A 27,201-nucleotide genomic window follows, 5' to 3' on the forward strand; every position below is an offset into this window, starting at 1 on the left:
AAAGTCTGCCCCAAAAGCAACCTGGACCCGAGTGAGGCCTTAATGCTCTTAACAGGGAATTAGCAGATGACCGCCTCAGTTTTCAGGGTTTAGAGACCCCCATCAATACCTCCTCTGCACTTTTAATTCTCATCACCCCCATCTGGTCTGTCCCTCCTTTGTCTCCTCATACTGTGAGACGGCTACCATCTGCTGCTGTTGTTATTATTATTATGGGCAGCTTTAGGCTTTAAACCCCACACCAGTTATACTTTACTTAATCCCTTTCGCCTGTTTGGACTCTCAGCCACCTTCCCCAAATATGTTGTTTATTTCTAGAGGAGTAAACGGGGTCATTCTGCTCCGTTCATTCTTCTATCGTCAGTCAGACCCAAGTCACACGGAGGGGAAATAAACCAGGCAAGTTTTACTGGTGACGTCAGTGTCCCAGCCAGCCTGCTCCATTCGGTGGTTGGGAGGGGAGGGGAGGAGAGGAGGAGAGAGAAGAAGAGGAGAGGAGGAGAGAGAAGAAGAGGAGAGAATAGGAGAAGAGAAGGGGAGGAGAGAAGGGGACGGGGCTGGCAGTACTACTGGGGAACCACCTAATGGGGTGCATTTCATCAGACAAGATAACAGCTGGTGCAGAAATGCAGTTTAATCTCTAAAACATTTGATCTCAAAGTTATTTACAACTTCTCTCTGACGTCGGACGATATGCTTCAGAGACCGACGGTGTTTCAGGCAGACTACAATGAAACCCTGGATTCTGGAGCTGAAACCGCGGAGTAAGTTCCTCCCTGCTTTTAGTCTTTAGCTTGTGGCTAACACGTCAGGAATACAATGGGGGTGATGGACTGATGACTCCTAGAGACCTTTTCTGACGAGGTTTGACCTCTCGTACAACCCTCCACTGTTGCTAAATCAACTTTTAAGCAACCTAGTGTCCGGACTATGTAGCGTTATTGAACTTGTTCCTAGACGCGTTGTGTTTCACCGTCGTTTGGACTAAATGGCTTGTTTTGCTAACGTTTGCTAACAACAAAGAATGTGTTGTCATGGTGACAGAGGCTGTTTGTAGGTCGGTCACCACAAGATGGTTTTACTACTTATTAAAGGGGAATACCACCCATTTTAAGATTCCGGTATTTGAGAATACATGCACCAGTGAACAAGACGAAAGTATTTCTCTGGTCTGCATCCCCTTAACAATTGTGTGTATTGAGCCGTACTGTATTGTACCCATTCTGCAATCTGTTAATAAAGTTTTCAATCAATCAATCAAACTATCCTGAAGCCAGAGAGAGAGACACTCTAAATAAGACTATGTTCACACTGCAAGTCTTAATGCTCAATTCTGATTTATTGCTGAGATCCAATTTTTTGTTTGGCTGTTCACATTCTTTTTTTAATGTGACCAATATCAGATTCCAGTGTGAACTGGTCACACTCCTGAACTGACCCACATACTCAAATTAACAATAATGATGATGAGGCCACTGAAATCACAGTTTATGGTTTAATTTACAAGTTGAATGCAGATAAGGACAGCTAATTAAAACAAATCAGACCTGTATCTGATTTAGGACCACATATGAACGTGGCCAAAATCTGATTAGAAAAGATCAGATTCCTGTTCACACTGTTGTGAAAAAATCAAACCTGAGTCACATATGAGCAAAACAATATTTTGTCTGCAGTGTGAACGTAGCCTTAGTGACGTCTCCCGGATGCGTGTAGCTTTATGCCAAGCAAGCAGTGCAAAAATTTACCGTAGTGGCATGCAGTAATGCGCCTTTCATTTTCCGCCGCCCAGCGCCCAGGTCGCGCGGAAATAGGCTGTCTATTGCCATTCTCTTTGACAAACTCTAACCTTAACCAGCTCCTTAACAACGCCTAAACTTAACCGTTCTAACCTTAACCAACTCCGAAACAATGCCTAACCTTAACCTTAACCTTAGAAATTATATTGCCATTCTCTTTGACAAACTCTAACCTTAACCAGCTCCTTAACAGCGCCTAAACTTAACCGTTCTAACCTTAACCAACTCCGAAACAATGCCTAACCTTAATCGGCGAAAGAATACACGTTAAAAAAAAATCACGTTAAAAAATATTTTCGATGGGATTCGAACTCGCCAGCAAACAAGCCATAGGATCCACAGCCATGTGTCCTTGCCAATTGAGCTATTTGCTAGATACTGAATAAGGGGCGGTGACTTATATATATTGAGCTCCGCTCGTGTCGCATGCGCGGGCACCTCGCGCGAGCACGCCGGCGCACGCACGCACCTGAGCGAGCACGCCGCCGCCGGTGCACGCACGGTAGCATTTGTCTGAAAAGAAGGGCGCTTTACCGCACTAGCGTGCGGTGACGAATGCGGAAGCATTTTTGCACTGCTTGCTTGGCATTAACGTACAGGCCTCCCGGATGCCAATAATTCTGGGGCTGTTCCATAGGTCCGGTCAAGTTTTTGTAGGTTTGAGTGTGCTGTGTATCTTTGCCCTGCATGGGATGTTTGGGGAGTGGTTACCATGGTTACTTGCTGCTTTGCTGGAAGAAAGATTCTAAACATTCTGTGAGAATTGGACAGTTGGTCAAACTACATCTCAAGTCAGAAATAGTTCCTTTACTTTACTTTAATCATTTGAAAATTACAACATTAGCTTAAAAAAAAAAAAAAAAAAAAAATGATATCATCTGAGAGTTTCTCAGGAGGTAGAGCAGTCGCTTGGTAATCGGAAAGTTCCCAGTTAGATTCCAGCTCCTCCCAGCAATGCGTCAAAGTGTCCCTGAGCATGACACTTAACCCCTAATTGCTCCCGATGAGCAGGTTGGCACCTTGCATGGGTGCCTCTGCCGTCTGTGTGTGAGTGAATGGGTGAATGTGAGGCATAAGTTGCAAAGCACTTTGGACAAAAGCTATATATGAATGCAGTATGAATGCAGTCCATTTGACACAGAAAAATATATTAGCGAGAATAATATTGCTGTGTAGTTTGTTATACTAATAAGTATTATATAAGTATTATATTTAGACTTGGTCTGCAAAATGACAACCTAACCTGTAGACTATAAAGTATGACGTAGGTATGACGTAGGACATGTACATCATTATGTATACTGCACCTGTGTATACTGTTTAGTTTACTTAGGCCTACTCATAATTCATAGTATATATTCAGATTCATATTTATTGCTCATATTTAGACCCACATCTGCACCTTTGATTACACTCCTTACTTGCTCATATTTTTATATTCAGAGTTATTTATATTGTTTACATATATATATATTCTTTACTATAATTGTATTGCCTATATTTATGACTTATATTACCCTGCCCATACCTGTACCCCCCCCCAAGGGGATCAATAAAGGAATATCTTATCTGATATGAATGGACGTGAATGAGGAGCCTGACTGACACCTGGCTGGGAGGAACGCTGGTGTTGACAGAAGACGATAGTGACAGCAGTGATTGAGTGATCGCTAGCTTACTTGTATGATTTAGATAGAAGTAAGACTGATGATTTTTCACAAGTTCTATTAAAGTGAAATATCCCTTTTTAAGTTGAGTCCTCCTCACACCCAAATGAGGTAAATATATTGTTGTATTGCTAACCGGTCTGAACCACAGTGTGTTCTGTCCTGGATATATAAGACTGCACACAATCATAATCAACGCCTCATTCATCATCAATGGAGCAGCAACACATCCAGGAGAGAGAGTGGTGTGTGTTCACAAATACTGACTGAACTGTCCTGGGGCACAGGAAGAACATACTGACTGAACTGGCCTGGTACACAGGAAGAACATACTGACTGAACTGTCCTGGTATACAGGAAGAACACACTGACTAGGCCCCGTCCACACGAGCGCTGGATTTAATGTAACCATGATTGTATGTGCGCAGTTGCACTGTTCGGCCACACACAACCGGGGTTTTGCTACACTGCAACCGCGGTCTTTGAAAACCGGAGTCCAGGGTGAAGTTTTGCGCACATCCCGGTTGCAGTGGGTGCGTGTGGGCATAGCAACCGAGGTTATTCCCAGTGTTTACAGCAGAGCTGTCGCAATTATTTCCCATGTTCACGGCAGACTGTCGCAAACAATAGCAAGTTAGCAACCGAGCGTGGGGTAGAGAGATTAGAGCAGAGCCAGCTACACCAGTGTTTACAGCAGAGCTGTCCCAAGTAGCGTTATATGAAAATGATTGTAACAAACTTTTGTTCGAAACGTATCGTCTGTGTTGAAGAGTGTTGTGATCGACTGATGTCTGTTGTCGCATTCCTTACCTAACGCTCAGAGTAAACATGTAGCTGCGGCTAAACTAAACTCATGTTGTAACTCCTTCCAAGCACTGCAGACACAAGTGGTTTCCTTTCGACGGGTTTATTAAAGGCTTGGTCCTCCAATCCACCGTGAAAACTTAAACGGAAACATACGTTGCGTCAGGTCAACACAAACAATAATATACACGGTATGAAAACAACACATCAGAAAAGCAAAATACAAACGAACATTAAATACCTCGTTGGCTGCATGCTACATAAAAAGGGGTCTTATTCTTCTGTTCTTGGTAACAGTCTTGATAGTGGTACACTACACATAGTGGTACACTCTTAGAATTTAGAGAGCCTGTACAACTCGTCTCTGACCATTCCTGCCGCTTGCTCGCAGGTGTCTTAATCAGTCCCAGTCTCAGACCATCCCTGCCGCTTGCTCGCAGGTGTCTTAATCAGTTCCAAAGGTAAAAACGCGACAGCAGCCTAACGGGACACCATATATGACCAGACGTCAAAATGAATATATTATAAATTGTAGCAAATTAAATAATAAAGAAAATAAGAACTGAAACATAAATACATTCTCAAATATTACACTTACAAACTGAAATAACATAAATGATGAAACCATATAATGGCCACAGTTACACATGTGTTGTCAAGTTATTGTTATAAGGAACCCAGTCCAGACTGCATCCCCTTAACAATTGTTTGTATTGAGCCGTATTGTATTGTACCCATTCTGCAATGTGTTAAATAACGTTTGCATCCATTCATTCTACTAGCGTTAACGTTACCACATTATTACGGTAGCATGTAAGCTAACAAAATGGCTAGCATCGATGCTTACTATACATAGAGAATGCCATTCACATTAGCATGTAGCTAACAACACCGGAGATCTTTTTGTGAGACTAAACTATCCGCTCTTGGTGGTAAATTGTGTTGCTGTTGGTTTTGTTTCATCAACAAATGAGAGGCAGAACACAGTGAATGTATCCGTTTGTTTATTGCACTTTTATTGCACTTTCTTTGCTGAAAAATACATGCTACATTGGCTAAATGGCTAACGCAAGGTATGTAAAGATGGTGGCTATGTTGTTTTTAAGCAGGAAGTGTAGTGAGCGTTCAACCTTTTCTGATTGGTTGAAATGGCCTTCATGTCTGAACAACATCGCCGCCTACTGCTTTGGCATTGTACTACATGTATCGGTTGCTGGTTTTCCAGCCGCCGTGAGTACGCGGTTATACGCGGTTATTCACCTGTGTGGACGGAGGTAAATTTTTTTCAAAACTTCTGTGTCATTAATACCCGTGATCGTGTGGACAGGGCCTAAACTGTCCTGGTACACAGGAAGAACATACTGACTGAACCTTCCTAGGACATGGGGACATTTTCTAAAATTATCGTCATTCTTCTTTAACGTTATGTGTATTCTGAAATGTGACTTTGTGATAATATTACTGTTTTTATCATGTCATCTCAGGTCAGACTTCAGCAAGATGTCCGCCACTGGCAGTAAGTGTCAGACTTCTTTCACATGTTGACACACATCAGACCCATGGAACCTGAGCAAGCTAGCTCCATAGGGTCTGAAAGCACCAAGCTAGCTCCATAGGGTCTGTAGGGTCTGAAAGCACCAAGCTAGCTCCATAGGGTCTGTAGGGTCTGAAAGCACCAAGCTAGCTCCATAGGGTCTGAAAGCACCAAGCTAGCTCCATAGGGTCTGAAAGCACCAAGGTAGCTCCATAGGGTCTGAAAGCACCAAGATAGCTCTATAGGGTCTGAAAGCACCAAGCTATCTTCATCGGATCTGAAAGCACCAAGCTAGCTCCATAGGGTCTGAAAGCCCAAGCTAGCTCCATAGGGTCTGAAAGCACCAAGCTACAGTAGCTCCATAGGGTCTGAAAGCACCAATATTGCTTCATAAGGTCTGAAAGCACCAGGCTAGCTCCATAGGGTCTGAAAGCACCAGACTAGCTCTATAGGGTCTGAAAGCACCAAGCTATCTTCATCGGATCTGAAAGCACCAAGCTAGCTCCATAGGGTCTGAAAGCCCAAGCTAGCTCCATAGGGTCTGAAAGCACCAAGCTACAGTAGCTCCATAGGGTCTGAAAGCACCAATATTGCTTCATAGGGTCTGAAAGCACCAGGCTAGCTCCATAGGGTCTGAAAGCACCAAGCTAACTGAAAGCGGCGCATTGAGAAATGAACAAATAGCTTGCCAGCGAAAATGGTTGTCAATTTGACTCACCATGGTGATGTGTTGGTGTCTTGTCTGTCATAGTGTAAGATTCTGATCAAACTGGCCAGTATCACGTCTTCGTCTGTTTGGCTCTCCATCCAATTCCTCTGCGTTGTGTACTTTTAATGGTCCTGACGTCTCCGATACTGGTAGATAAGATCCTTATCTCCCCCCCCGTTAGTGCAATCCGTAAACCATAATACTTCCCCACCTCCGTAAGAATTCGACACTTCGACAACGTGAAATACCTTACAAGGAAAAGCATGGTTTTATTTCTCTAAACAGAAACCTCAGCTCAGATGTTAACAGATTGTATTGTCCTTGAAGAGTATATTTCTAATGATCTTTCGGTGTGTTCATATTATCGTCCTTTTGCTGTTCAGTCCAATAGTGTTCAGGCCTGTTCGTTAGCCTAAAACCATCCTCGTGGTAGCCGAAGCTACTGGTGATGTGCCATTCTCCCCCCCCCCCCCCCCCCCCTCTCTCTCGTCGAGAGGAGAGAGTCTCTTCTGGTTTCTTCCCTCTTAGTCTCAGTCAGATTTTAGTCTGCTCAACACCCGGAAACACCGTTCGACTTATAGATGTTCGTCGTCGCAACGACGGCCCCGCATTCTGGTTGTCATGTGACGTGTTGTCATGACAACTGCGTTTAACCTTTCACACATAAAAATGCAGTTTCATTCACTGTTGCATTAAGATGAACCTCTCTCCCTCCTGCTCGTCGAGACAGTACACTCTAATCTCAGATGTTCTAATGAGGAATGTCAACAAACATTCTCTCGCTGGCAGTGTGGCTCACAACAATCACCCTGCTACTGAACCACCGTCTCCTGCTTCCACCGTCCGCATGCACTTCGACCTCTCTGACCCGGCACCGTTTTAGCTGTGGTCACTCCCCCCAATCTATACATCACATACATTGAAAAACCACCATTTTCTCTCAATCCCCCCTTGATTCTTATCACCCCTTCAGAATCATAAATCATTATTTGGTTTTTTAATTAATTATGCCAAAAATAGCCTGTGGTTGAAGCAAACCAACCTCGTCTCTCGTGCACAAGAAACGAAGACGGCCCACGGTCAACCCAGTGATCCTGCTGCCTGATGTCTGTTTGCGCCCCCCTTCGTGCACAAAGGGAACCGAAACCGACCACCAAAACCAACAACATCCAACGACTCATAACCATTGGAGCCCCCCTGTCTGCTCCCAATAATTATATCCTGTTGTTCTACTGTTCTCCCTCTTATCTACCTTCTATATATATATATATCCTTCTATACATATATCTTATATATGAATCCTCCATTTATATCTCATACTCCTAATCAATGAACACAGGACTTCTCGCTGTTGTCTCGTCTCTCGATCTCCTGATTGACTCTGAAAGGAAGTCCCTGTTTGTTCATGATTCACCGCCCGTGCTCTGTTGTTTCAAAACGCTCTCTAAACAGCGTCTCCGCCGGGAAGGCCCCTCCGATGTCCGCCTCGTTCTCCCCTGGGCAACACCGCCTGCGACCGCTGGACTCCGCCTCGTCGGCCGTCTCCGCCCCGTCGGTCATCTCCGCCCCGTCGGTCATCTCCGCCCTGTCGGTCATCTTGGTTGAGGCTCATCTCCACCGCCGTCGGCCCTCTCTCTCGTCGTGGACGGTCTGTGTACCAGGCTGCCGTGCCTGGCCCCTGCGGCTTCCTCCTCCTCCAGTCTGTCTCCTGGCCATCTCCATCGCTGTCGGTGTCATTCCCCCCTTGAAAGCAGAAACACAACACCGGCAGTCTTTCTGTACACTCGACCCTGTGTTTTCTATTAGTCTACCGTGACTTTGGGCCTGCAGCTCGTTCTCTATATATTTTTTTTTCCTCTGCAAGCCCCTGCCATGGCCACGCCCTTTCAGACTGTTGGACGGTGTGAGTGTCCTACAGCCCATGGCGCTATTTGTTCTCTATTAGTCCCCCACCTTCTCAACACCCATATCTAATCCTACAGGGCTGTTCCCTGTTTTGTTGTCTTCCGGCGTGACACCAGCAGCTAAACGATACCCACTCGGCGCTCTACGTTTGTCCCACGGTTGACCCCCAGCGCGCGCCAGTTCTTTCTGGTGACGTGTCCCCTCAAGACTCTGCCTATTTATTAGGTGTGAGAAGGCCCCACTGGAGATCGAACTCCCTCTTATTTCATAATTAAACTTATTTAATTAACCTGTATATCGATCTTATTATTATGATAATAACATACAACCGAGCATCGCTCTAACATACAACAGAGCAGGTTGGTTCCCTGCTCCTAACTCACATACGTACTCGTACTATCATCTAACATACAACAGAGCTGTCCGTCGCCCTATACCCTACGGGGCTGTCTACCGTCGCCCTGGAGCTGTCACCGTTGCTCTATACCCTACGGGGCTGTCTACCGTCGCCCTGGAGCTGTCACCGTCGCTCTATACCCTACGGGGCTGTCTACCATCGCCCTGGAGCTGTCACCGTCGCTCTATACCCTACGGGGCTGTCTACCGTCGCCCTGGAGCTGTCACCGTCGCTCTATACCCTACGGGGCTGTCTACCGTCGCCCTGGAGCTGTCACGTCGCTCTATATACCCTACGGGGCTGTCTACCATCGCCCTGGAGCTGTCCCGTCGCTCTATATACCACACTTTGAGTTCCTTTACAAAGTTCTCACATACACCACCGTGTATACACACAAGCAGTTGGTAATTTTGAAAAAATTCAACTCCTTAATTAACTTAAACTCTACATATTCGCCTATGGGTAATGGAAACTCCCCAGCACTACCCCCCCCCCCCCTCCGCAATTAAACTCCTTAATTGAATTAAACTCTAAATATTCCCCTATGGGTAATGGAAACTCCCCAGCACTACCCCCCCCCCCTCCGCAATTAAACTCCTTAATTGAATTAAACTCTAAATATTCCCCTATGGGTAATGGAAACTCCCCAGCACTACCCCCCCCCCCCCCCCTCCGCAATTAAACTCCTTAATTGAATTAAACTCTAAATATTCCCCTATGGGTAATGGAAACTCCCCAGCACTACCCCCCCCCCCCCCCCCCCTCCGCCACTAGGTGGCGACCTACTCCTCCATTTGCCTGTATTATCCCACTGCCCCCCTAGATGGCGGCCAAAACTCAGTCTAGAGGATTGTAGGTGACGTGTCACTTCCTGATTCTAAACCCCTCGTGGCTCTGCGGCCATTTTGACTCGGTGCAAATGGCTACTCTCTCAACAAACGGCCGCTGCCCTTCCTTCCAAGGCCTGAAAACACCGCTGTTTTTCCTCTCTTTCCTATCCATTATCAGGGGACGCTTTCTCAGACTAATACTCTTGCCTGATCGGACATAATACACACTGGTACAATCTCCTTTCGACTTTCCTTCTGTTATGAAAACAGTCCCGCCATAACAATTTTTCGATCTGATTCAAGCGCCCCCCCCCCCCCTTTCCTCATCTCGCATTTACCCTCCTTAAACCAAAACTGTGCAGCCTGCCTCGTTTGCTTTTCATTCTCTGTAGATAACACCCTCGATTTTCACCATGGTTCTCTGCTCATATTATTACAGCTGGCATTCTCTCTGTCGAACTAGAAATGTTTACGTTTACGGATTCACTATCTGTTCGTTTTTATTTGGCTTAAAATCAAAACAACCGTGTGCACAGTGAACTCACATTTTTGATCGGAGCGCTGTTTCCCCTACAGCGCTGGTTCGCCTCCTGACCGCTCGACTCGCCGCTCTCTCCCAGGGCTGGCCGGCCTTGCTTCGATCATGATTCTCCCACACATTATTGAAAAAGTCTTTATCCGTTGTTCTTATCTCTTGCAAATCCGGCTGTCATCAACAACCAACTGTTCCCGTTGTTTTAATCTCTTGCAAATCCGGGTCCCAACGGCATCAACTGTAAGATTCTGATCAAACTGGCCAGTATCACGTCTTCGTCTGTTTGGCTCTCCATCCAATTCCTCTGCGTTGTGTACTTTTAATGGTCCTGACGTCTCCGATACTGGTAGATAAGATCCTTATCTCCCCCCCCGTTAGTGCAATCCGTAAACCATAATACTTCCCCACCTCCGTAAGAATTCGACACTTCGACAACGTGAAATACCTTACAAGGAAAAGCATGGTTTTATTTCTCTAAACAGAAACCTCAGCTCAGATGTTAACAGATTGTATTGTCCTTGAAGAGTATATTTCTAATGATCTTTCGGTGTGTTCATATTATCGTCCTTTTGCTGTTCAGTCCAATAGTGTTCAGGCCTGTTCGTTAGCCTAAAACCATCCTCGTGGTAGCCGAAGCTACTGGTGATGTGCCATTCTCCCCCCCCCCCCCCCCCCCCTCTCTCTCGTCGAGAGGAGAGAGTCTCTTCTGGTTTCTTCCCTCTTAGTCTCAGTCAGATTTTAGTCTGCTCAACACCCGGAAACACCGTTCGACTTATAGATGTTCGTCGTCGCAACGACGGCCCCGCATTCTGGTTGTCATGTGACGTGTTGTCATGACAACTGCGTTTAACCTTTCACACATAAAAATGCAGTTTCATTCACTGTTGCATTAAGATGAACCTCTCTCCCTCCTGCTCGTCGAGACAGTACACTCTAATCTCAGATGTTCTAATGAGGAATGTCAACAAACATTCTCTCGCTGGCAGTGTGGCTCACAACAATCACCCTGCTACTGAACCACCGTCTCCTGCTTCCACCGTCCGCATGCACTTCGACCTCTCTGACCCGGCACCGTTTTAGCTGTGGTCACTCCCCCCAATCTATACATCACATACATTGAAAAACCACCATTTTCTCTCAATAGGGTGACCATATTTTGATTTCCAAAAAAGAGGACATGCTGGCCCCAGCCTCGAGATACTTAATGATACTTTGCACAATCGAAGCGGGCATGACCAGTTGGCCACCTTCATTTCACTATGTCTTGTGTATGTACTGTACTGTATGTGATGAATAAACCTCTTGAATCTTGAATCTCTACTCAAAGTTTACTCAAAGATGCCTTTATTGTTTTAAACTAACGTTACAACTAACCTAAAGTTAGTTTAGGTTCGTGTTAACGTTAGATAATGTACAAAATAAACATATTCCGCTGCTATAGACGTCGCTCTTTTATTTTGAAACCCCCCAGAAAGGAAGGACATCCGGCTTCAACATGGACGGTCGCATTTTACGTAGCTCCCGTAACCAACGCAACAGATCAACAACAAAAAAGTACTTTGCGCATTTTCTACTTTCCCTCCTGTGGATTATGGATTTGTACCTGAATTCACAACTCAAGCAGCAACACCAGACAGAAGTGGAGGGTAGCGAAAACGCAAATCAGCAGTCCCATTGCGACTTCTACTTGATAACGGGCATGGAGAGGAAACATCCAGCCCTCGGAGCCACGACCATCCACACAGTACTTACTGCAAATCCGGAACGAAAGAAATTACCCCCGACAGGCAAGTGTAATAAGAGATCAATGTTTTTGTTATATCTGCTCATGTCGGGTGACATACATCAGAACCCTGGTCCCGTAATGACACGGAACCAGAGACTACAGTTAAATCTGCTGACCCAAGAAGCAGCAGCCAGCACAACAGATCAACTGCTATACACACAGACGGCGGCTAACGACATGATCAACGGCAACATTCCTCCTCTGCCACCTCTGCAAAAGAACCCACGAGAGGCCACAGCGAGAGGGAAGGAACCGGGGTTCAGAACCGAGGCGCCCGGCACGTCGCGGGGACAAAACAGCGAGGCATCGCTCCTTACACCGGCACCGGCCGCAACTGACGCTTCAGCCAGCAGCTGCACCAGCCGACCAGCAAGCGGCGACACACCCTCACCAAAGCCCCAGCAGACTTGGCGAGAGGCTAGAGGGAGAGCGGCGCGGGACATCGAGACCATCGAGGACCCAACGGTTAGCTTGGCTGGCCCCGCCATGCCAGCTAGTCTACCCGGGCCGAGGCCAGGACAAAAGGCACCCCCCCTCCCCCACAATGGAGTACAATCAGACATATCTGTAAACAACCAGCCCCCCCTCCCACATCGCGGGCTTTCACACAAAGGAATACAGACTCAAGCAAAGGACAAAGAATCACCCCCTCCCCCCCTCCCCACCCACGGCACAAACAGCAACAACGCCCCCCCTCCCCCCACCACAGGACAGGACACAAATGAACAGAGTTACCTCAAGTGTGACGACGTCAATCTGATTACCAGCAAAAATGGACTTCACATATTTCATCTTAATACAAATAGCCTGAGACCTAAACTGGCTGAAATCAAACAGTAGTTTTTAAACGGTAAGGCTAACATATTGTGTTTCACAGAAACAAAATTAGACTCATCTGTACAGGATCCAGAGATTGAAATTGAAAACTACTCAATAGTCAGGAGGGATAGGAACCAGTATGGAGGTGGCGTCTGTGTGTATATACACAAGGATACCAAATACATCAACCGTACTGACCTTAACCATGATGAAATTGAAACTGTTTGGATTGAAATCTTATTAGACAGGGCGAAACCAGTACTAGTAGGCACAATCTATAGACCACCAGAACAGAGTGGCTTTTATGACACACTTGATGGGTGTTTAGCTGGGGTGGAGGGGGTAGAAAAAATTCTTATTGGGGACTGGAACACGGATATGATGCGTAAAGCAGCACCCGTCTTCAAGGCCTTCAGTAGATTTTCTGATCTGCACGGTTTCTGCCAGCTAATCACCCAACCCACAAGGGTATGCGATTCGACACAAACCACCATTGACCTCATTTTGACCTCTGACAAGTCAATGATCTCCAATAAAGGGGTGATAGCATGCGGGTTAAGTGATCATTATATGATTTTCTGTACCCGCAAAAAGCTAAAACAGAAGGCCGGCTGTCACAAAACAGTCACATCTAGAGACCTCAAAACTTAATCTAGAGAGGCCTTTAACCTAGAACTGGGGAGCTTGGACTGGTCAGATGAACTCAGTGGTACACAGGTTGAAGAAACATGGCTTGGATTCAAAACCAAATTCACAGCAATACTCAACAACATGGCACCGATAAGAACCACCAGGGTTAAAAATCGCGCTGAGGCATGGGTGCACACTGAAATACTGGCCGCTATGAAAACCAGAGACAAAAAATGCTCTGAACTTCATAAAAGTCAGACAAAGCTTTCCAAAAGCTCAAACAGTGAACTCCAAGCCCACGTGGTTGAACTAAAAATCCAAAGAAACAGACTAAGAAATGACGTAAACACCATGATCAGAACCGCAAAAAGAAATTTCATCAACGACGAAACTGAGGAAAACAAAAACAAACCCCGCGAACTTTGGAAATTACTCGATAATCAACTAGGCTGCAGTAAAAAACTTAAAACCAGATTCTCAAACATAAACATAAAGACGGACAACACGCTCATCACAGACAAGCTGGATGTAGCCAATTACTTAAACATCTTCTTCACAAACATAGCCACAACACTGGTAAACTAACTACCCTCCCACTCAGGGCATTATGGGGTAGAACACATAGTAGCATACTACAAAAACCTAGGGGTCCACAAAGACGACTTCAAACTTGAAATGGTAACAACCGATGAGGTACTCAAAAAATTGAGCGCCCTCCAACCTAACAAGGCCACTGGCCATGACAACATCCCCTCCAAATTCCTCAGAGACGCAGCAGCCGCCATCACCCCAGTCATCACACACATAATAAACCTCTCTATAAAACAGGGGCACGTCCCCAAGGACTTCAAAATTGCGAGAGTGACCCCTCTGCACAAAAAGGGCAGCAAATTAGACCCAGGCAACTACCGCCCTGTTTCTATTCTTACCTCCATCTCGAAAGTCATGGAGAAAATAGTCTACGAACAGGTCGAAAAGTACCTGGCGGAAAAAATCTAATCTACGAATTCCAATCTGGCTTCAGAACGTCCCACTCCACTGACACATGCCTCCTCTATTTGAACGACCACATCAAACAAGAGGTGGACGCGGGCAAATACTGCGGCATGGTCATGCTGGACCTACAAAAGGCCTTCGACACTGTCAATCACTCCATTCTAATGGACAAGCTAAAAGCAATTGGTTTTGATAGCTTATCAGTGAGCTGGATGCAATCCTACCTGGAGGGGAGAGAACAGATGGTAGAGGTAAACGGTACTCTATCCCCCCCCCTCACAGTGAGCTGTGGTGTTCCACAAGGAAGCATACTAGGACCGCTACTCTTCCTAATTTATGCAAATGACATGTCGTCAGCCTGTGACTGCAACTTGTTCCTGTTTGCGGACGACTCAGCCCTGCTGGTCTCTGACAAGAACAAATTGCAGGTTGAAAAATCCCTCAGCACGGAACTAGGCAAAATCTGCATATGGCTCGCTGATAACAAACTATCATTACACATGGGCAAAACAGAGTCCATTCTCTTCGGTTCAAATAACAAACTCAGCAAGACCGACGGATTCTCAGTTGCAGTGGGTGACAATATTGTCACAAGGAAAGACGAAATTACCTACCTGGGTTCCATCCTAGAGGCAAATCTTTCCTGTGACAGAATGGCATCCAATGTAATAAAAAAAGTCAACCAACGAACTAGATTCTTGTACCGGATCTCCTCTCTGGTAAACAAGAATACCCTGAAGACTCTGGCAGGAGCACTCATTCAAGGGTACTATGACTATGCGTGCACCTCATGGTACCAAAGCACCTCAAAGGCGCTTAAAACAAAATTACAAACATCACAAAACAAACTGGTCAGACTACTACTTGACCTGAACCCCAGAACCCACCTCACCCCTGCCCACTTTGACAACCTAGGATGGCTTAGAGTAGACGACAGAGTACAGCAACTTGCAATGGGCCTGGTCTACAAGATACACTATACGACCGGGGTGCCCATGTACATGTCAAAATACTTCCCAAAGGTCAGTGAATACCACAACCACTACACCAGAGGAAGCTCAACAAATCATGTTAAACCCAGATTCGGCTCAAACAAGGGACTAAACACGTTTCGCAATTATGCCACAACAATGTGGAACGCCCTACCTAAAGCTGTAAAGGAATGTGAATCCCTGCCCACATTCAAAACCGCTCTTAAAGAGCACCTACGGGAGGCTGCAATTCGAAACTGGCCACCGTAAATGCCCAAAACCCCCACCACCTCCTAATAGACAGTCTCCTCCTCACCGCATGTATATATTCCCTCCCCGCCGTATGTATATTTCCCTCCCACCCACCCACCCCCTCCTAATGTACAGTCCCCTCCCCATCATATGTATATACTCTGTCGTGATCTAGGGGTAACAGTACTGTATATTTGAATGCCGCCTATGTCACAAATGTATCAGTACTAAATACCTATATGTCCCTATGCCATAAATGTCATGTATGTTGTGTATGTCATAAATGTCTATATGAATTGAAAATGGGGGACCCTGATGGAAACAAGACAAACGTCTTTCTCAGGTCTGCATCCCCTTAACAATTGTATGTATTGAGCCGTACTGTATTGTACCCATTCTGCAATCTGTTAAATAAAGTTTTCATTCATTCATTCATTCATAAAGTTTTCATTCATTCATTGCTCTCGTTATCTGCTTGAGTGTCCGGTTAGCTCCGTTAGCGTGCAGTAGTTAGAAGTATATCAATACCAGCCATTGGATTACTGTTTTCTAAATTGGGGAGGCTTTTATTCGTCAAGGTAAGAGGATTTTAAGTCATGGTATCCATAAACTTCAATCGGTTCGGATCCTTTGAATGAATGAGAATGTAAACAAACACGGCTTCACGTAGAAATCACTGACTGCGCTCAGAGAGGAGTCGTTCGGCAAAAAATAGTTCAGAGTATATCTGCTTAGAAAACATAATTGTCGAATTCAATTATTTTTAATTTCTCCACGTGGTAAATACATAGGTCACAACATGTTTACAGGAACGTTTTGGAGTTGTATTTGGAGTGTATTTCGTGACTGTAGGGCACTGTAGGGAACGTCAGGCTCAAACCCTCCCCCACTAGCTAAGCTACGCTAACAGAGCGACTGTTCCCTAAGCTAAATGCACGCACAGAGACAAAAAAGGTATGCATCTTCTTGTCTAACTCCAGGGAAGATGTTAAATAAGCTAATTTCCCAAAATGTTGGAGTTTTCCTTTAACATGCACCCAGAAAAGCGGTCATTTTTTTACTTGAACTTGAGGACTGCATACTTTTTTTGCAATGCTTATCTTTATACGTTATGCTTATAGCACATGCATAAGCCTGGTCTCTTTTGAAAGATAACATTCTGAAGTTACTAATGCAAAAAAGGAAAATCGCTTTTAGTGCTAATGAAATAGAGTAGCATATAGGTCTGAACTTGAGTTGAACGTGAACTTGTGTACTCACATTTTTCTGCAGTGGTTGCAATATCCCAAATGTAACCACATAACATGCGCCCAGAAAAGTGGCAATTTTTTTACTTGAACTTGAGGACTGCATACCTTTTTTGCAAAGCTTATCTTTATACTTTATGCTTATAGCACATGCATAAGCCTGGTCTCTTTTGAAACTAAATAACATTCTGAAGTTGCATACACAATAAAGAAAAATCACTTTTAGTGCTAATGAGTAACATAGGGCTGAACATGAGTTGAACTTGAACTTGTGTACTCATGTTTTTGTGTAGTAGTTGCAATATTCCAAAATAATATATATATATTTTTTGTATAAGCTGGAAAACACCGCAAATCCATAGCCTGAAGTCTTATCCAAATGTTATACAAATCCATTCAGAAATGAGTCTTATAGACTAGAGACATCCGGGTAAACCGTGTGCCAAGAAAAAAGGTCTCCATCTCTCTATTTCCTCATCCAAGTAAATTAAGTCGGAATTTGTATCACTTGATCCTATCTTCACTTGTCAATTTTCACCTAGATCCCTGATTCGCACACCCCCACGTCGGATATCACTGGAAAGCTATACACTCATTGTTGGCTACAAGTTACAACGCTGACCAATCATCTTCGCAATCGGCGGATGATTGACTTCTGGAGCCTCGGGAGTCCGGGGTGATAATCTGGTGCGCCGCGTAAAAAGTTGCACGCCTGACATATTGGCATGTAACTCGAGAACCGGGGCACGGATTTTGGCAAATCAGATGGCCTTCGAACAGCAACAAATAGTGCTTTAATTCGGTAATTTATATGTTCGGCGAAAAATGCAGTCCCGAGCATTTGCATGAATTTATAACCCCCCCCCCGGACGCCCCGGACAGGGCGTGAAAAGAGGACATGTCCGGGCAAAAGAGGACATTTGGTCACCCTAGTCTGTCATGCTACAATGAATTCCTGGCGCTGTGATTACATTAAAGTGTGGAAAAACACTATTTTATGCCTCTCTCTGTACTAACAACTGCAGCAAGGCACAGCTCACGCATGAAGACTATTCTAAACTTTAATATAAAAAACCCTGTCTGATTGCACACTGACAGGTAACACAGATAAATGTAGACATTGTCTTTTTCCTGTACTTTAATGTGATCACAGCAACAGGAAAACATTGCAGCATGAGAGATGAGACACCAACACATCAACATGAGTCAAATTTACTTTAATGGCGACAAGCTATTTGTTCATTTCTCAATGTGCTGCTTTCAGATCCAGTGAAGAGCTAGCTGGCATACGTTCCATGGGTCTGAGGTGTCAGGCTAATGTTGAGTCACTAGTAGTAAATATTGACTGCAACTTTCAAACTGTCTCTGATTTGTGTGCTTTATAAAAGTGTTGTATGATATACACTGAGGGCTAGATCCACAAAGAATGGACTGCACGGAGCAAGTTGCACCCTTACAATTCATTGTGAATTGAAAATGGAGGACCCTGATGTAAACGAGACTAAAGTCTTTCTCTGGTCTGCATCCCCTTAACAATTTTGTGTATTGAGCCGTACTGTATTGTACCCATTCTGCAATCTGTTAATAAAATTTTCATTCAATCAATCACCGTGCAGATGGATTGATTGAATGATAATTTTATTAACAGATTGCAGAATGGGTACAATACAGTACGGCTCAATACACACAATTGTTAAGGGGATGCAGACCAGAGAAAGACTTTCGTCTTGTTTACATCAGGGTCCCCCATTTTCAATTCATAATGAATTGTAAGTAAGGGTGCAACTTTCTCCGTGCAATCCATTCTTTGTGGATCTAGCCCTGTGTGTGTGTGTGCGTGTGTGTGTGCGTGCGTGCGTGCTGGGCCCTATTCCCCGTACCTGGTTCAACTAAGATCAAGAGTCCCATTATCCAGATTCAATTAACCCGATGTTTGAATCCGGGATTTTCCTGTTCCTCGAAGGTGGATTCAGTCTCGTTCATTTGAACCAGACTTGAGACTCAGGATAATTGCGTGAGCCCGCCTCAGCTGAAAAGACAGCAAGTGTCGATAGCAGAAATCCTGATTTTCTAACGGCATTGATTGATTGATTGATTTAAAACTTTATTACCAGATTGCAGAATGGGTACAATGCAGTACGGCTCGCCGACAAGTTAAATGCATAATCTATAGGCTAATTTTAAATCCCTCATTACCCCAATCAATCAGATTATATTTCTTTAAACGTGCCTGCTGGCAGTATAGGCTTATGGAATGAATAATCAAATGAGATCTTGCTAGCGAAAATAATTAGTTCAGCTCTTTCAGAATAACGATAAAAACAAGCCCAAATAGTATATCTAATTGATACGAATTATATCATGAGGATATCTGTATGTGCTTAGGTATTATGTACTATATAAATAGATGGTTTCCAAAGAGAGGCTTGGAGGGAGGCTTGCAGTTACACTATTAATCAGGTTTTAATCTGTTTCAGACCTAATCCATACATGCATTGAATTGATTACCATTTGGTTTATACCAGTGACACCTCATGTTCATCATCAGATAACAGTGCTTGAAAAGATAAATGCATTTTCGCAAATTCATTCATCAAAAACGTCAAAGGCTCATTCAATTTATCAAGTCACGTCACGTCATCAAATCCATCAAACAGCGCATCTCCTCATATATTTTAATCCCAGTTACAATATCACAATAACGTGTGACACTGTCACAGTGATACAATTAAATACTCCACAGATTCAGATTCCTCATAATTCATATCCACAATCCGCGCATAGACGCTTCAGCATGAATGAAACGCATCCGGGTGCTCCGTTAAGCAAATACACAGCGAAGAATATTAAACTAATCGGAGCCAAACACCCGATAGGCTTCATTCATTAAAAATATCCCAGCGGGATTCACATTTGCAATGATCCGTTTAGTCCGTTATTAAAATAACTGTGTGTCGCGACTCGCGAGCGCCGTATCCATATAAATATGACGTGCATTATATAGGACAAAGTAAATTCATAGGCTGAATATGATTTATTATCAGCGTTACTGCAGACCTATTATTTCACATTTCAAACGAAGCACAAAAACATAATTCAGAATGGCATAATGGGATCTAGACTGTGAGAAATATCTCAGGAAGGGAGCTGGGATTTCTTTGCGGGGGTGTGGCCATAGTTCATCCAGCTAACTGAACTTAACCCTGCCCTCGACCAGGTTCAAACTTTTTGATCTGTTGTCATAGTGATTTAGACAATCGAGCGTTGGGGAATGGAAAGGTCTGGCTTAAGTCAAGCTATGCTGAAAATTATCCGGCTAACTCAGTCAGCCAGGTACGGGGAACGGGGCCCTGGTATGTGTTGGTATCTGTGTGTGGCTGATTGTGTGTATGCACATGTTTATGTGTGTATTTGCATATTTTTGTATTAATGCATTTGTGTGTGTGTGTGTGTGTGTGTGTGTGTTAACGTCTCCTCAGGTGAGTTGATAGCCAGGCGTGCACGTGTGCGGCAGCAGCTGATGTTGTTGAACGTGCACCTCCTGGCAAACCCTGGAGAGTCTCTGCTTCTGCAGCACACACTGGACAGGCTTCTCCGCTGGATCTGTCCCAGTCTGCATGTCTTCCACGTCTCAGAGAGAGCAGCTCCCTACCGCTGCTACCCACGCTCTGGTCTCTGTCCTGTAGCAGGTAGGAGACTGCTTAGTGTACTATTAGTAATGTAGGACACCGATTCATGTACTATTAGTACTGTAGGTCATTGTTTCATCTACTATTAGTACTGTAGGATACTGTTTCATCTACTATTAGTACTGTAGGATATGGTTTCATCTACTATTAGTATTGTAGGATACTGTTTCATCTACTATTAGTACTGTAGGATACTGTTTAATGTACTATTAGTACCGTAGGATACTGTTTCATCTACTATTAGTACTGTAGGACATTGTTGCATTTACTATTAGTACTGTAGGATACTGTTTCATCTACTATTAGTACTGTAGGATACTGTTTAATGTACTATTAGTACTGTAGGACATTGTTTCATCTACTATTAGTACTGTAGGATACTGTTTAATGTACTATTAGTACTGTAGGTCGGACATTGTTTCATCTACTATTAGTACTGTAGGACATTGTTTCATCTACTATTAGTACTGTAGGACATTGTTTCATCTACTATTAGTACTGTAGGATACTGTTTCATCTACTATTAATACTGTAGGACATTGTTTCATCTACTATTAGTACTGTAGGACATTGTTTCATCTACTATTAGTACTGTAGGATACCGTTTCATGAATGAATGAATGAATGCAAACTTTATTTAACAGATTGCAGAATGGGTACAATAATACAGTACGGCTCAATACACACAATTGTTAAGGGGATGCAGACCAGAGAAAGATGTTTGTCTTGTTTACATCAGGGTCCCCCATTTTCAATTCATAGTGACATTTATGACATACACAACATGACATCATGACATTTATGGCATAGGGACATACATGACATACAGGTATATAGTACTGTTACATTTGTGACATATATTGTAACTGAGGGGTTACAAAACCCTGACTGTATTAAAGATTGTGATAGATTAAACCACTACTACATATTATTATTACTTGCCAGACAGTACAGTTAATTATGGCAGACACTCAATAGACGGCACGGTGACAAAGAGATATCGTTTACAGTATTTTATTATTAATAGCAGATATACAACTGAGAATTACTTGGTCGCTCTTTTATGGCGAATGATATTAGAATGTCAGAGTATCAAAGTCAGTGGGAATGAATAATTCCTAGGCTAAGGATACTAGACCGGGACGCTGCATGGCGTGAGATGGCGATATAGGGGGGCAAACGAGGGTATAGCTGGAGACTGGTGATTTCCTCCCACAGAGTAGTAAGCTCCAGAGGATTGAAGAATAGACGGATACTCCGGCTGGTCACTTGAAGAAAGGGGGTCTCATACGGATCCGGTCCTTGTAATCCAAGTGCTCGGTAGCAGGGTAATAGCCTTTAATCCAAAGCCCGATGGCAGTGATGATAGCTAGCCAGCTTCGTCCTCGAAGCTAGCCCGATGCAGATCTTCAGGGTAGTTAAATCCAAACGACAATGGTATTAACGATGCTCTTCTCCACGGTACTACGTTTCCACAAGTCACTATAATCCACCAACAATGGTTCTACAATATCAAGGTAGTATCTAGGAGCTACTAGTTATCCGTAACGATACACCGCGGGTAGGTTCCACTGTTCACATGTCCAATAGTTCTGCTGCTAGGTTCACCTCGTGTTCTGATACTAATTACGTTAAGTCCACACACACTTGCTAAGGTTCACACTAGTTACTAGACGAACGAACTGCTTGTTACTGCTGCACACCGAACGAACTGGGTTAACTGCTGTAGGTTGAACTGCGTTAACTGTAATGACGAACTGCTGCTGTTTGCGCCTTCCACAATATATATACTTAGAGTGCTTTCTAGGGCGCAACCGAATCTCTTGTCCGGAATCAATGCGCTGGCCAAGGGCATGTCTCAACTTGTCCAGACTCGTCTTTGAACTTGTCTGGGGGGCGCAATTCTTGGCGCCGCCAGTGTCAAGGGCGTTATCCAATGAGGAAAGCGAATAATGCTATGATTCAAACGGAGGCTTAAAGGGATATAGCTTATATATATAAATAATATACAAGTTATATAAAACAATAAAACGTAGATTCTCAGGGTTAATCTGGCCCTTCAGAACAGCCGCCTCCTAATTAGTCCGCACCTAATTAGTAAAGGGGCACAGATTAATATTATTGTCCAGTCAACTTCTCGATACTTTGTTATGAGGAGTTGGAACAATCTACAAAGTCAGTGGGTCATGGTCGTCGTCAGGGGAGTCAGGGATCTCCGGCAGCTCTATCAACTTAGCCACAGGTCGGGTGTAAGTCCGGCCTTGGACGATGACTTCTGCCGCTCTGACCTTCCCATCGGCACCAGTAATCACTCTGCTCACGCGGCCGGCCGGCCACGTAGCTCGGGGTAGTGACTGGTCTATTATCATGACGACTGTGTCCACCTTCAGGTTGTCTCTGTCCTTTACCCACTTCTGACGGGCTTGAAGGGATGGTAGATAATGGAGGAGGAAGCGGGTCCAAAACTGGTCGGCCAGTACTTGGCTGTGTCTCCACATTCTCCGGCCGTTCATCTCATCTTGTCTGTACACTGCCTGTGGAAGGGCAGGGTCCAGCCGCCCCATCAAGAGGTAGTTTGGGGTGACTGGGTCGACGTCTGCTACGTCACTTGAGACGTAACCGAGGGGCTTAGAGTTCAAGACGCCCTCGATCTCCGTGAGGACTGTCATCAGGACTTCCTCAACCACGGTCTGGGCCCCAAGTACGGTGTACATAGCAGTCTTTATAGAACGGACCTCTCTCTCCCAGGTTCCCCCGAAATGAGGGGCGTTCGGGGGGACGTACAGCTTCTCTCCCTTGGAGTATCCAGAAGCGTCGTCGGATCTCAGCGAAGACTCTCTCGGCCCCCACGTGGTGCACCACCTCGTCGTACTTCTGGATGATCAGCTCGGTTATCTTGTGTCGGCTGTTGAGGACAATGGGATGCTTAGCATCGTCAGTCACGTCCGGGGCCCGTCTCAATCGACCACCCACCCTGATGAGGTGCTGGGCGTCGAGCTCTGGGGCCAAGGTGAGGAGTCGACTGTCTGAGGGGACTGGCTTTTCCCCTGTCAGGCAGTCTAGTTCTTCTGGGAATGAGTCTCTTTGGGCTCTCCTTAGCAGAAGAAGTTCGGCTTCTTTATAGTTCGATGCGTCAAGGTCTGTGGTGGGGGGAGTCTCAGGGTGGTGCCATAAGAATGTCCTTTTCTGAGCACTCTCGAGAGTTAAGCAGTCGTCTAGGTTCGGGTCCGTTGGAGCCGGGGCGTGCGTCAGCCCGCAGAACATAGACTTCTTGATCTCTGATTCATCTTGACTCGCCTCCCGTGGTGTGGGGGTAGGCCACTTCTCCTCTGGGAGCTTGAGGAACTCAGGACCGTCACTGTAAGGGTTAGGACGTGTGAGGTCGTCTAAGGACATCCCCGTGTGATGACATCCGCTGGGTTCTGCTTGGTGTCAACGTATCTCCAACATGCTGCTCCTACCAGGTCTTGGATCTCGGTGACTCGGACTCCGACGAAAACCTTGTACCGACAGGAGTCGGACTGGATCCAGGTGAGCACAGTCATAGTCTGACCACAGGATGGTCTCTCGCACCGTTATGGTGAGTTCACAGAGCTGCGCAGAGCTCTAGTCGCGGGATCGACTGCTGCTTGCGGGGAGCTATCCTCGAGCGGGCCAGGACGAAGGCTACGTGTACTTCTCCTCCCTCTTCTCGGGCTCTCAGGTAAGCCACCGATCCGTACGCCACTTCAGAGGCGTCACTGAAGACGTGCAGGTCTATCTGACACGTCTCCAGCCGCACTGTAGGGGGGAAGTAGCTCCGTTGAATGGTCACATCTTGGAGTGAGTCGAGTTCTCCCTCCCATTCTCTCCAGGTGGAAGCCAGGTGCTCGGGTATGGGGTCGTCCCAGCCCTGCTCCTTGTCCCACAGTTCTCGCACCAGCATCTTCGCCCAAGTGGTGTAAGGTAGGATACACCCCATTGGGTCGTATTGGCTGGCGAGTGTTCGGTACACACTCCGCCGAGTGGTCGGTAGAGTGGTCTTGGACCTTCCCTGATCCGTGGTCAGGGGTGTGTGCTTGTAATGGAGCGAGTCTGTTTTGAAACGCCAGACGAGGCCCAATGTCATTTCCTGCGCTTCACCTGGGGTGGTCGCCATCCAGGTCTCGCTGCTTGCTGCCTTTGTCTCTGGGGGGAGGCTGCGGAGGACTTGAGGGTCACTGCTGGCCCATTGCCTGAGGTCGAATCCACCTTTGACCAGGGAGGCTCGTAGCTTCAGTAAGATGCTCTCGGCTTCTTCTGGTGTAGATACGCTCTGTAGGCAGTTGTCCACGTAGAAACTCTTTTCCACGCTGTGTCTGACCTCCTCGTCGGCTCCGGGGTCTTCGGCCACGTGCTTCTGTAGCGCGAACGTGGCGCAGCACGGGCTGCAGGTGGTGCCGAATGGGAGGACCTCCCATTGGTAGATCAAGGGTTGTTCATCGTCGATCCTCTCTCTCCACAGGAACCGCAGCAGGGGCTTGTCTTCCTCCATCAGTCGCACTTGTAGGAACATTCCTTTGATGTCGCCGCTGATGGCCACTTTGTCCTGGCGGAAACGTAGCAGTACGCCGAGGAGGGAGGGGCCGAGTGTCGGGCCGGGCAAGAGCAAGTTATTCAGGTTCTGTAGTCCAATCTGATAACTGCAGTTAAATACGATGCGGTTCTTGCCGTTGTGGTGGACCTTGTGGTGGGGCACGTACCAGGACTCAGTCGTCTGGTCTGCCTCGTGGTCGTCGATTTTCTTTATATGGCCAGCCGTGATCAGCTTGTCGATCTCGGCGCGATATATCGTTGCTTGAGGGGGGTCTTTGGCGAGACGCCGCTCGGTGTTCTGTAGATAGCGTTGGGTCACTTCCTTTGATGCGTGCAGGGTGGGCATCCCCTCCCGCCTCAAGAGTGGAGTCGCGTATCTTAGCACTCCGTCGACCTCGACCCTCTTAGTCTTCTGCTCGAGAAGGGCTATGGCGTACTTGTCCTCCTTGGAGCGAACTAGTTTACGTTCGTTCTTGAATGGCAGCGAGTCTAATGTCCATAGTCTCTCGACGTGCTGCAAGAGGGTAGTGTCTTGGTCGCTCACCTTCGTGTAAAGGCAGCGTGTGGACGTTGGTCGGTTGGATGGCCCAGAGAGAGGGCCTTGGAGCGTACAGCCCAGTCGGGTCTTGACCACGGCTGGGCAGCCTCTGGGTCCGATGTGGACCGCGTCCGTTGGGAATATGAGGTCTGCGTGGTCGGAGCCTATGAGCAGGGTCGGTGTGGCGCCGTCGATGAGCGGTATGGGCAGTCGGCGTAGGTGCGCGTACTTCTCCATCAGCTGTGGGATGGGGTAGTCATAGCATGACAGACCTATGTCGTGGCTTGTGAACGCCTTGGTGATGCTGTACCGCTTCTCGGGCTGCTTGATCGCTGCTATGGTGAACGAGACGTTTTCACCCTTTATTGTCTTTAAGTCTCGACGAATGGTACGGATTGTCATTGTTTCCTCTGGACCCCGCAGGCCCAACTGGGTCGCGGCGGAAGCGAGGAGGAGAGTCTTCTCTGACCCGTCGTCGAGGACGGCGTAGGTGTCGAGTACCTTGTCCCCGTAGCTCAGGAGCACTCGGACCACCTTGAGGAGCACTCGGGAGCTCCCGCTCTTCGCAGGGTCTATGTATAGTACTTCTGCTCTTGAGCTGCTTTGTGGGGCGGGTCTCCGTTTGTTGCTCTCGTGTAGGACTTCTAGGTGGGCGCCGTCACACTTGCCGCACCTTTTCTTGAGGCGGCACTCAGCTGCCATGTGGCTGCGCGTGCAGCGGAAGCAGCGGCGGTTCGCTTTAATCCACTGACTCACTTCTTCGGCGGTCAATTTCTTAAAGGCGTCGCATTGAGACAGCCAGTGTTCGTGGTCGCAATATTGGCATGCGATCTTCCATTTTCCCTTAGCGGGGGGGGGGTTATGGCTCTTTTGTCGCGGCACCGACTCGGCCTGGTGCATCACGGTGACGGGCCTGCTGTTGTCTTTAAACCTTCTCGGTCCATCTTTAGTGTTAGAGCCACCCCACGCGAAGGTGTCTATTCGTAGGCTGCTGACCTCTCTGGCTAAGAAGATTCTGGGCCGTGGGGGTCACGGTGATCTCTTTGCCGCCGAAAACGTTCTTGGCGGGCTGGGGGGAGCTTCTCTAATATCCGCTCCACGTTGGAGTTGGCGTATAACTCGTACATCCCCTTCTCCTTTTGTGATCCGAGCATCCCTACCAGGGATTGTACTTTAATGGATAGGTCATCCAGGGCTCTATTGTCTTTAGCTGGGGGGAGGCGTTCAATCTCCCGTATCTCTTGAATTACATAGTCCCATGTACGTCCATAACGCGCGTCGAGGGCCACCAGGGCGTCAGAGTAGGGGGTCCTTGAGTTAGAATATGCCAGCGCTATGTTGTGCGCTCTGGGTACTTTAAGGTGCTTGAGGAGGATGGCATATTTGTAGGACTCGTCCTGTACTCCGGACATAATGGTCTCTAAACACATGCGCAGTTCGGTATACTGCGCTCTGTCTTCACGCGTAAAGTCTGGGAATGTGGGTGTCCCAATGTAAGATGCCATGGATGGCTGTGACACTGATGCGCGTAGGGGGAGA

General features: G+C 46.2%; 1 protein-coding gene across 1 annotated transcript in view; it reads left to right on the forward strand.

Annotated features, from left to right (window-relative positions):
• Nucleotides 1–692: 692 nt before the first annotated feature.
• Nucleotides 693–27,201, forward strand: part of fam124b (family with sequence similarity 124B) — a 49,381-nt gene continuing 22,872 nt past the window's right edge. Inside the window, exons 1-3 of the mRNA XM_084324004.1 lie at nt 693–764; nt 5,755–5,786; nt 20,361–20,570. Of these exons, the coding sequence (XP_084180130.1) occupies nt 694–764; nt 5,755–5,786; nt 20,361–20,570 (313 nt within the window). The 5' untranslated portion in view covers nt 693. The remainder of the gene's footprint in view (nt 765–5,754; nt 5,787–20,360; nt 20,571–27,201) is intronic.

This window comes from Notolepis coatsorum (genome assembly GCF_963971535.1).
Source record: "Notolepis coatsorum genome assembly, chromosome: 1".
Taxonomy (NCBI): Eukaryota; Metazoa; Chordata; class Actinopteri; order Aulopiformes; family Paralepididae; genus Notolepis; species Notolepis coatsorum.